Raw genomic sequence first — 11,759 nt, forward strand, 5'->3', positions numbered from 1 at the left:
TGAGGCAGGAGAATCACTTGAACCTGGGAGGCGGAGGTTGGTGGTGTGCCGAGATCATGCCACTACACTCCAGCCTGGGCAACAGAGTGAGACTGTATCAAAAAAAAAAAAAAGAAAGAAAGAAAAAGGGGAAGTATCACCTGACACTGGTTAGGATGGCCTCTATAAAAAAGGGGGAAGATGACAGTGTTGTGAGGATGTGGACAAAGGGGATTCTAGTATCCTGTTGATGGGAATGTAAATTACCACAGCCATTAGGGAAAACAGAATGGAAGTTTCTTAAAACTTAAAAATAAAATTACCATACGACCCACCCATATCATGGTGAGTCTATACAGATAAAGGAAATGAAATCAGTATGCTGAAGAGATGCCTGCACTCCCATGTTGATTGCAGCACTATTCACAATAGGCAAGACATGGAATCACCCTAAGTGTCCATCCACAGATGAATAAAGAAAATGTGGAGCATAGACACGAAGGTTTTAATTCAGCCTTAAAAAATAAGGAAATCTATTATTTGTGACAACATGGGTGAATCTGGAAAATGGTTATGTGAAATAAGCCAGGCACAAAAAAGGCAAATGGCAATACATAATCTCACTTATATGTGGAATCTAAAAAAGTAGAACCCACAGAAGCAGAGAGTGGAATGGTGGCTACCAGCGGTTGCGGGCAGGGAGGCAGAGGTGCGTGGAGGGCTGCGGTGGGGAGACACTGGTCAGCAGGTGAAAGGATACAAAGTTTCAGTTAGCCAGGGGGGAAAAGGCCAAGAGATTGATGATGCCACACGGGAACCATGGTTAATAACCATGGATTTGAAAATCTCTAAGGGAGTAGACTTGATGTATTCTAAACACACAAAAAAGTATCTGAGCTAACAAACATATTATTTATCTTGATTGTGACCGAAATTATATTTCAGCTTTTATATATGTGGGGAAAAGAAAGAGAGATCAGACTGTTACTGTGTCTATATAGAAAGCAGTAGACATAAGAGACTCCATTTTGTTCTGTATTTGAGATGCTGTTAATCTGTGACCCGACCCCCAACCCTGTTTTTGCAAGAGACATGTGCTGTGGTGACTCAAGGTTTAACGGATAATGGGCTGTGCAGGGTGTGCTTTGTTAAACAAGTGCCTGAAGGCAGCTTGCTGGTTAAAAGTCATCACCATTCTCTTAATCTCAAGTACCCAGGGACACGTACACTGCCAAAGGTCACAGGGACCTCTGCCTAGGAAAGCTAGGTATTGTCCAAGGTTTCTCCCCATGTGATAGCCTGAAATATGGCCTCGTGGGAAGGGAAAGACCTGATCGTCCCCCAGCCTGACACCCGTGAAGGGTCTGTGCTGAAGAGGACTAGTATAAGAGGAAAGAAGGCCTCCTGGCAGTTGAGATAGAGAAAAGCATCTGTCTCCTGCCCGTCCCTGGGCAATGGAACATCTCGGTGTAAAACCGCATTGTATGTTCTGTTTACTGAGAAAGGCGAAAACCGCCGTAGGGCTGAAGGTGGGACGTGCTAGCAGCAATGCTGCTCTTTATGCACCAAGAAGGTTTATGGAGATGTTTGCATATGCATATCAAGGCACAGCGCTTTTCCTTAAACTTATTCATATCACAGAGATCTTTATTCATATGTCTTACTGCTGACCTTCTCCCTGCAATGATCCTATTATCCTGTCACTTCCCTTTTTCTAAGATGGTAAAGATAATGATCAATAAATACTGAGGCTACCGGCGTGGGTCCTCTGTATGCTGAGTGCCGGTCCTCTGGGCCCACTTTTTCTTTCTCTATACTTTGTCTCTGTGTCTCATTTCTTTTCTTTTCTTTTTATTTTGTTTTATTTTATTTATTTTTTATTACACTTTAAGTTCTAGGGTACATGTGCACAACGTGCAGGTTTGTTACATATGTATACTTGTGCCATGTTGGTGTGCTGCACCCATCAACTCGTCAGCACCCATCAAATAATCATTTACATCAGGTATAACTCCCAATGCCATCCCTCCCCCCTCACCCCTCCCCATAATAGGCCACGGTGTGTGATGTTCCCCTTTCCGAGTCCAAGTGATCTCATCGTTCAATTCCCACCTATGAGTGAGAACATGTGGTGTTTGGTTTTCTGTTCTTGCGATAGTTTGCTGAGAATGATGGTTTCCAGCTGCATCCATGTCCCTACAAAGGGCACAAACTCATCCTTTTTTATGGCTGCATAGTATTCCATGGTGTATATGTGCCACATTTTCTTAATCCAGTCTGTCACTGATGGACATTTGGGTTGATTCCAAGTCTTTGCTATTGTGAATAGTGCCACAATAAACATACGTGTGCATGTGTCTTTATAGCAGCATGATTTATAATCCTTTGGGTATATACCCCGTAATGGGATGGCTGGGTCATATGGTATTTCTAGTTCTAGATCCTTGAGGAATCGCCATACTGTTTTCCATAATGGTTGAACTAGTTTACAATCCCACCAACAGTGTAAAAGTGTTCCTATTTCTCCACATCCTCTCCAGCACCTGTTGTTTCCTGACTTTTTAATGATCGCCATTCTAACTGGTGTGAGAAAATCTAGGTAATACCATTCAGGACATAGGCATGGTCAAGGACTTCATGTCTAAAACACCAAAAGCGGCCGGGCGCGGTGGCTCAAGCCTGTCATCCCAGCACTTTGGGAGGCCGAGACGGGCGGATCACGAGGTCAGGAGATCGAGACCATCCTGGCTAACATGGTGAAACCCCGTCTCTACTAAAAATACAAAAAACTAGCCGGGCGACCTGGCGGGCGCCTGTAGTCCCAGCTACTCGGGAGGCTGAGGCAGGAGAATGGCGTAAACCCGGGAGGCGGAGCTTGCAGTGAGCTGAGATCCGGCCACTGCACTCCAGCCTGGGCGACAGAGCAAGACTCCGTCTCAAAATAAAAAAATAAAAATGAAAATAAAAATAAAAAATAAAATAAAACACCAAAAGCAACGGCAACAAAAGCCAAAATTGACAAATGGGATGTAATTAAACTAAAGAGCTTCTGCACAGCAAAAAAAACTACCATCAGAGTGAATAGGCAACCTACAGAATGGGAGAAAATTTTTGCAATCTACTCATCGGACATAGGGCTAATATCCAGAACCTACAAAGAACTCAAACAAATTTACAAGAAAAAACAACCCCATCAAAAAGTGGGCAAAGGATATGAACAGACACTTCTCAAAAGAAGACATTCATACAGCCAACAGACACATGAAAAAATGCTCGTCATCACTGGCCATCAGAGAAATGTGTCTCATTTCTTTTCTCAAGTCTCTCGTTCCACCTAACGAGAAACGCCCACAGGTGTGGAGGGGCAGGCCACCCCTTCAATATACATATTCCAAAACATCATGTTGTACAGGATAGATGCATGTAACTTTGTCAACTAAAAGTTAATGAAATGAAAAATTTAAAAAGTGAAAAAATACATGTGGTTTAATACAATTAAAGCCAACTCATTCCCTTGTTTTTTGCTATGAACCTTGCAAGGAAATGAATAATCCAAGGCTCTTGGATAAGATAAAGGCCCCATCTGTCTTGCTCCTCTCAGCCCTGGAGGAGGAGGGAGAGTCCTTCCTCCCCTCTCCCCGCCTGCTCTGCCCCCCCCCCCCACCCTCACGCACTCCCAATCAGTCCCCGCCTCCAGCCCTGACCTCTGCCCTCGGTTTCTCAGGCAGGTCCAGGGCCAGTTCTCCCATGACGTGATCCCTCTCCAAGGCAGGGCACCAGGCAAGATAAAGGACTGGGGCTGAACAGGGTGGAGGGAGCATTGGAATGGCACTCAGGGCAAAGACAGAGGTGTGCATGGCAGCACCCTGGCTGTCCCTACAAAGGGCACGGACACTGGGCACCAGAGCCACCCGGGTCCCCAGGACAGTGCTGCCCTTTGAAGCCATGCCCCAGCGTCCAGGCAACAGGTGGCTGAGGCTGCTGCAGATCTGGAGGGAGCAGGGTTATGAGCACCTGCACTTGGAGGTGCATGAGACCTTCCAGGAACTGGGGCCCATTTTCAGGTAAAGCCCTCCCTGGCCCTCACTGGGAACACCCAGAGCCCTGCCCCTGCTGCCCAGGACCCTGCTGGGCACACAGCACTGCCGTTCCCAGCAAGTCCCAGCACTCTGCATCTTTTGGAGGATGGGGAGGGAGTGCTGCATGTGCTGGTCTGTGGCTCTGCCAGTGCAGGGGATGGTACAGAGCAAACCCCAGCTCGCTGTAGATAGGGCAGGACTCAGAGGCACTAAAGTTGAGAGGTTCCGAGGAGCCAGCAGGAGGGCTTCAGCTGTGAAGCCGCCAATCCAGGAGCGGGGAGGGTGGACAGGAGACACTTTGGGTTGGAACTGCAGAGTGGGGTCAGGGGGGACACGACCCTGTCCAGTAGAGCCTTGTGCCTGGCCCCACAGGTATGACTTGGGAGGAGCAGGCATGGTGTGTGTGATGCTGCCAGAGGATGTGGAGAAGCTGCAGCAGGTGGACAGCCTGAACCCACATCGGATGAGCTTGGAACCCTGGGTGGCCTACAGACAACATCGTGGGCACAAATGTGGCGTGTTCTTGCTGTGAGGGGCAAGTCAGGAGCTGAGAGCTGGGAGCAGGGTGGGCAGCCTGGGCACGGAGAGGAGGCAAGAGAGGCAGGACCTGAAAACACATCCGCCCTGGGCCTCTGTGGTGGACTGTGAGGGTGAGCACCCAGCCCACAGGATGGCCATCCTGTGGGGTCACGTCTGCCCTACAGCTGGGGGAAGCAGGGCAGTGGTGGAGAAATGGGCACAGGCACCTCTGCAGAGGAGAGGCTGCAGAGCAATGAGCCCTTCTGTGTAGCGAGAACCCACTCTGCACCGACCTCGGCGGCTTCTTTCTCTTGCGGTCTGGGGACTCTCCTTCCCACAGGTCAGAAAACTGAGGTCCTGAGAAGGGGACTCCCACTGGCCCAGGTCACAGGCTGTGAGTGCTGAGCCTGGTGTTCACCGGGGCTGCAGCCGGCCTCAGGGCGCTCGTGGTCCCTGCTGTTCCAGCAAACTTTCTTGATAGGGACAGCCCTGGGCAGGAGGCAGGTGGGGACGCAGGTGGCTGGTGGCTCCATTGTTCTCAGAAGCAAGGCATGAGGTGGGGTGGTTGATGGCACTGGGGAGGATGTTTCCTGGTCTGTGGAGAGGGTGGCGCCTGGTCAGGTGGACAGGGAGAGGCTGGTGCTTAGAGTGGGTCACCTGCAGGGACGTTGCCATTATGATGGGGGAAGGACTGGACGAGGGTGTCACAGTGGCGACAGCCCCCACTCCACGGCAGGAGGATAACGCTCTTGGGAATAGCGGGATTTAGGTAAAAGGGCGCCTGTGGGTGGGAACCTTCACTGAGGCTGGCCTATAGACAACATCTGGGAGGGAGTCAGAACCCAGGAAGGCAGGTCCAGGAGGCTGTATGCGCATAACAGAAGGAAGGAGAGTGCTCCTGTGTGTGTGCGTGTCTTGCATCTGTGCACATGCTGTGTGTTCCTCTGCACCTGCATATGCACGTGTTGTGTGTGCATGTGCATGTACACAAGTGTCTGTGTGTGCACGTATGATGTGTGGTGTGTGTGCACGGGTGTCTGTGTGTGCATGTGCAGGTGCCGGCATGGGTATAGTGTCTGTGCACACGTGTACATGTGTCTCTTCACACATGTGTGTTGAGGTCTTGCACGGGCACACGTGTGCATGTGCGTCTTCTGCCTGTCGTCACTGTGAACTCGGGACAGCAGCCAGCTGGACATGAAGCAGTTTTGTAGAAGGTTGGCTGACAGGGGAAATTCTACCCCACCATTCCCTGGGGGCATCCATGCAGCCCCAACGCATTCTGGGCTGTGGATGAGGATGGCATGAAGCACAGAGCTCGGTTCCTGCCCTGCAGAAGATGCAGACACTTCACAGGAGCTGCAGCCCCAGAGGCACTGTGCCCAGGGCAGGGAAGGGTGGGGAGGAGAGGGCAGCCAGAGTCTCTCCCCTCAGGAAACTGCGTGGGTGAGGAGGGTAAGCTGGACAACAGGGGTCAGTTCCTTTCTTGCAGAAAATCCCTCCCCCCCACCACAGGGAGGGCCTGCATGGGTGAGGTGATACCCAACTCGGGGTGCCAGGTACTGGGAATGACCTCAGTTACCCCATCAAAACCTGGAGGCAAAAGCTACCGTCTCACCACTGCTTAGACCTGAGTGGCCTTTGCCCAGCACCTGGAGGCTGCTCTGAGAAAAGGCTGCAGCTCAAACACAAACAGGCAGCTTCCGCCAGGGCCCCCAGTCAGCTCCCTGCAGGCCGATTCCCCTTGGGGACAAGGAGGATGGGATACGGGTCAGGGCCTGTGTGTTTCTGGGGCGGCTTCACAAGCTCTGCCCTGGCCTCTGTAGGAATGGGCCTGAATGGCGCTTCAATCGATTGCGGCTGAACCCAGATGTGCTGTCGCCCAAGGCCGTGCAGAGGTTCCTCCCGATGGTGGACACAGTGGCCAGGGACTTCTCCCAGGCCCTGAGGAAGAAGGTGCTGCAGAACGCCCGGGGGAGCCTGACCCTGGACGTCCAGCCCAGCATCTTCCACTACACCATAGAAGGTGTGGGCCAGGAGGGAAGGTCCAGCCTCAGAGACCCTGGAGTGGCCAGGGACGGGGACGGGGGGCTGGAGGGAGTGAGGGGAGGCAGCCTGGAGGCCTCCCCAGGAGGTTTCCTTGTGCTCAGCAGTGCATCCTCCCCGCAGCCAGCAACTTAGCTCTTTTTGGAGAGCGGCTGGGCCTGGTTGGTCACAGCCCCAGCTCTGCCAGCCTGAACTTCCTCCATGCCCTGGAGGTCATGTTCAAATCCACCGTCCAGCTCATGTTCATGCCCAGGAGCCTGTCTCGCTGGACCAGCCCCAAGGTGTGGAAGGAGCACTTTGAGGCCTGGGACTGCATCTTCCAGTACGGTGAGGCCAGGGACCCAGGCAGTGCTATGGGGAAGGGACACCATGGGACCCAGTTTCTCCCTCTCCACCACCCGGCGGGGAATGGAGGCCACTGGGAGGGCCGGGGGTTCCTCACAGTCCTGCCAGGGAGATCGGTGTGAGTCTGGGGCTGGGTTGGGCTGATCTGGAGACTTTGGGATGAGAGCGAGGAGACTTGGGTGTTGGGGCAGGCTGGGCAGGAGGAGGACACTGAAGGACGCTTCCCAGCACCAAGGTCTGAGGGCTGTCTCCTGCTCCCCGGACAGGCGACAACTGTATCCAGAAAATCTATCAGGAACTGGCTTTCAGCCGCCCTCAGCAGTACACCAGCATCGTGGCAGAACTCCTGTTGAATGCGGAACTGTCGCCAGATGCCATCAAGGCCAACTCTATGGAACTCACTGCAGGGAGCGTGGACACGGTCAGGCCGGCAACCAGCCCCACCTAGAGAGGGTGATGCCAAGTCTGGTTCCCAGACGCTGCCTGCCAATGCCACATGGCACCCACGTGCCCCATCCCCAGGCTATGGGCCCCACATTTCTTCTTTGACATTGTGATGTGATAAACACATTTGCAGGTTGCCTTGGTTGGAATGGGGGTTCCCTTTTCTGGAGGACTCAGGGAAAGGGGTTTGGATGGGAACTGGGATTTGAAGTCTTGGGTCCCAGGGCTCTGTCGTGCTCAGGGCGTGGATGTCTCCACCCCTCACAGGGAGGTTGTCCTGGGAGGGGTGTCCCGGGGGCTGAGTCCTCCTGTGGAAGGTCTGACCCTGCAGCCGTGGCTCCTGCAGACTGTGTTTCCTTTGCTGATGACACTCTTTGAGCTGGCTCGGAACCCCGACGTGCAGCAGGCCCTGCGCCAGGAGAGCCTGGCCGCCGCCGCCAGCATCAGTGAACATCCCCAGAAGGCAACCACCGAGCTGCCCTTGCTGCGGGCGGCCCTCAAGGAGACCTTGAGGTGGGTGCTAGCTGAGCCCTCCCTGTGGCCCTGGCCCCCTGCTGGAGAGCAGCCCCCACTGGGTGGTGGCAGACAGAAGCTGGGCTGATAAGCAGCGTCACCCAGCAGCCCATTCCCCCTGCACCTGCTCTTCCTCTCCCTCAAGGACAGGGAGCTCTTCTTCCTCTGGAAACTCTCAAGCCTTGGGATTAACGTGGGGCATGTCCTTCTGGGCTTGGGGCTGCTCAGGTTAGGGGAGGTTTGGCCGGCTCGGCAGGTGCAAGGAAGCACTTCCTCACGACCTGGGCTTCCCGTGGGCCGGGGACCTCTAGCGGGGTCTTGGGTAGGAAGGCTGCAGAGGGCTCGGGAAGCCCCGTCCAGCTGAGGACCCTTTCTGTGGATGCCCCCACCTCCAGGCTCTACCCTGTGGGTCTGTTTTTGGAGCGAGTGGTGAGCTCAGACTTGGTGCTTCAGAACTACCACATCCCAGCTGGGGTGAGTGAGCCCCACACCCCTCCAGCTGAGAACCTCCCTCCCCAGTCATTCCCTGAGCCCCGCTCTGCGTCCGCAGACATTGGTGCGCGTGTTCCTCTACTCTCTGGGTCGCAACCCCGCCTTATTCCCGAGGCCTGAGCGCTATATCCCCCAGCGCTGGCTAGACATCAGGGGCTCCGGCAGGAACTTCTACCATGTTCCCTTTGGCTTTGGCATGCGCCAGTGCCTCGGGCGGCGCCTGGCAGAAGCGGAGATGCTGCTGCTGCTGCACCATGTGAGCAGGCCTGGGCTGAGGAGGGGGCCTGGGTGGGGTCTGGGCAGCATGGGCGGGGTTTGAGCAATGTGGGAGTGGCCTCGGTGGAGTGGGCGTGGCCTGCATGTTTCCTGGACTGGGCAGGGGGGTTACTGGGAGCCAGGTTGAGGCTGTGTAGGTCCTGGGCAGAAGCTGGTATGGTGAGGAGGGTACCATCTGGGTGAGGCTGCTGCTAAACAGAGTCAGGTGGGAACTGGGGAAGTTGGGTGGAGCCTGTACAGGATAGTGGGGCTTGGGCAATACTTGGGCTGGATACATTCTGGGTCTGGGCTGTAAGATGGGGCTGGTCAGGAATGAAACAGGTTGGGGCCCAGGCTGCTGTTCCCCCTTCAGTATAATCCCTGCAACTTTTCGGGTCTGAGGAGGCTGCACCATGTCTATGGGCTGTGGACCAGGCCAGATGGAAACCCGGCTTCTGTCCTAGGTGCTGAAACACCTCCAGGTGGAGACACTAACCCAAGAGGATATAAAGATGGTCTACAGCTTCATATTGCGGCCCAGCACGTTCCCCCTCCTCACCTTCAGGGCCATCAACTAATCACATCTCTGCATCCAGGGTCTCAGCCTGGCCACCAGCCTCCCTCTCTGCCTGACCCCAGGCCACCCCTCTTCTCTCCCACACACACAGCATCCTGAGCCACCCCTCTGTCTAACCAGCCCCAGTGCAAATGGAACTCCTGAGGGCCTCCAGGACCAGAGTTTGCCAGGCTAAGCAGCAAGGCTAGGGCCCAGCTGGGGAGGATCTTTCTGACAGGGCCTGACCTTGTCCCCAGCCCCACCTGGCCCCTTCTCCAGCAAGCAGTGCCCTCTGGACTGCTTGACTCTACCCCTCCCAGTGCTGGCTCCAGGCTCCTCGTGTGGCCATGCAAGGGCACCGTGATTCTGTCCCTTGCCCTCCTGCCTACTCTCACATGTCCCTGTTCCTCTCCCCCGGCCATGGCCTCTGTGCAGACTGTGTCAGAGTCATTACACGGGATCCCAGCATCTCAGAGTGCAGTCAAGCTCCCTCCTGCAGCCTGCCTCCCCGGCAGCTCGAGCATGCCCCGACCTCTCTGAAAGTTGTCACCTGGAACAGGGTCCTACAGGGTAGAGTAAAAAGGCCCTGTGGTCACTTGTCCTGACACATCCTCACTTTCAAGTGACACAACTGAGTCTCGAGGGACGTGTGTTCCCAGCTGATCGTGTCAACCTCATGCCCCAGGCCTCGTCTTGCATGGACCAGGCCTCGTTCCAGCAGCGAGTGTTGGGTCCGCTGCTTCCCATGCTGTCCCCTGGGGAAGGTCCTGAGGATGCTGTGAGGAGATGGAAGGGTCATGTGGGGTGGGAATCTTGGATGTGGTTCCAGAAATGTTTCTGGCAACAGGAGAGACAGGATTGGGCCAACAAGGACTCAGATGCCTTTTGTTCACTCATTTCTCTGGTTGATACGGAGCCATGCCATGTGCCACGACCTGGGGTGGGCACAGGGAGGCTGCAGTTCCCAACATGAACCTGCCTTGGGCCTCATGTGCTCCTAATCCAGCAGAGAGAGCTGACCCCTCCTGAACTGGCCACTCAGTAGTGCTCCCGTGCAGGGAGAGGAAGCACCCAGGTTGAGTGTGCGCCCAGCCAGACTGTCTTTATCTCCAAGGATTTTCATCAGGGTAAAGATCACCGCAGCCAGCTCCTGGTGGTTGATGAGGATCAGAGCGTTTGTTCCCCCATGAAAGGGGAAACCCCTATGGCATCATTCCAGTGGTGGTCAGTAGTTCCAGGACGCCCTGCAGGACTCAGTCAGTACAGGGAGAGGAAGTGCTCCAAGCTGGGAGCACACCTAGGTAGAGTTCTTGGTGTTAATCTATTCAGGCTGTTCTAAGAAAATGCCATAGACTGGGTTGCTGACAAACATTAGAATTCTATTTCTCATGGTTCTGAAGGCTTAGAAAGCTAAGATCAAGGCATCAGCAGGTTCTGTGTCTGGTGAGGACCCACCTCTTGTTTCATAGGTAAAACCTTCTTGCTGTTTCCTCACATGGTGGAAAAGGGCAAGACAGCTCCAGGAGACCTCTTTTATAAGGATGCCAATTCCATTCAAGAGGCCACTGCCTGCATTCCCTTCCCCTCTCAATGGCCCTGCCCTGCTATTACCATCACCTTGGTGACTAGATTTCAACCTATGGATTCTGGAGGCAGACCCAAAAGTTCAGATTAAACTGTTCTGCTTCGGGTTCTCTAAAATCTACATCCTTCTCATATACAAAATACATGCATTTCTCCCCCATAACCCCAAATAATCTTAACTCATTTTAGCATCAACTTTAAAGTTGTAGTCCAAAGTGTAACTTAAATGTTATCTGAGTCAAATATGGATTAAGATTCAAGGTACAATTTATCCCGAGTCCAACTGTTCTTGCTGTGAACCTATGAAATCAAACATGTTATGTGCTTCCAAAATACAATGGTTGGAGAGGCACAGAATAAACATTCCCATTCCAGAAAGGAGAAACAGGAAAGAAGAAAGGAGTAACAAGTTTCAAGCAACTCCAAAATTGAATGTGACCAACAGCATTAAACCTTAAGCCTCAAGAATAATCTCCTTTGACTGGATTTTCCATCTTCTGAACATAGTGGCGCAGGGATTGTTTTCCCCCAGGGCTTCAGGATGCTCTGCCCCCACAGCTTTGCTGGGTGCAGCCCGCAGTGCAGCTCTCCTGAGTTGGAGTTGCATTCCTGCAGGTCTCCCAGACTGGAATCAGGTACCGGTAGCTCCACCTGCCTGGGATCCTGGGTTGTCCTGCTCCGCTGGCTCCACTAGGCATGGCTTTCACAGCAGCCCTCTGCCTCAGTCTTGTGCCTGAAGTTCTGGGCCACTCCATCCCTTAGATATCCAGGTGAAGGCTTCCACACCCCACAGCTCATGCAACCTTCACTCCAGCAGAAATGATCCTATGCTGACACCACCAAGGTTTACTACCTGTGCCCTCTGGAGGGGCAGCCACTGTGGCACATGACACACATAAGCTCACTGGAGCTCACCTGAGGTGGTCAATGAGCAGAACTCCAGAATC

The 11,759-nt window shown here is 53.6% G+C and overlaps 1 protein-coding gene across 2 annotated transcripts; it reads left to right on the top strand.

The window, feature by feature from the left end:
• Nucleotides 1-3,804: 3,804 nt before the first annotated feature.
• On the top strand, nucleotides 3,805-11,280 carry LOC104679773 (cytochrome P450 11B1, mitochondrial). Of its 2 annotated transcripts, XR_004054188.1 has the most exons (10): nucleotides 3,805-4,043; nucleotides 4,431-4,586; nucleotides 6,404-6,603; nucleotides 6,747-6,950; nucleotides 7,235-7,389; nucleotides 7,759-7,925; nucleotides 8,321-8,399; nucleotides 8,476-8,673; nucleotides 9,137-10,529; nucleotides 10,698-11,055. XR_004054188.1 is itself a non-coding variant. In XM_010385478.2 (9 exons), the coding sequence occupies exons 1-9, from the start codon at nucleotides 3,805-3,807 to the stop codon at nucleotides 9,248-9,250; spliced, it is 1,512 nt and encodes a 503-aa protein (XP_010383780.1). In that variant the 3' UTR covers nucleotides 9,251-11,280. The 2 variants fall into 2 exon arrangements, 1 of the variants encoding a protein (XP_010383780.1); XM_010385478.2 differs by having other exon boundaries at nucleotides 9,137-11,280.
• The last annotated feature ends 479 nt before the right edge of the window (nucleotides 11,281-11,759 follow it).

The sequence above is a fragment of the Rhinopithecus roxellana genome, chromosome 17 (assembly GCF_007565055.1).
Source record: "Rhinopithecus roxellana isolate Shanxi Qingling chromosome 17, ASM756505v1, whole genome shotgun sequence".
In the NCBI taxonomy this organism is placed as follows: Eukaryota; Metazoa; Chordata; class Mammalia; order Primates; family Cercopithecidae; genus Rhinopithecus; species Rhinopithecus roxellana.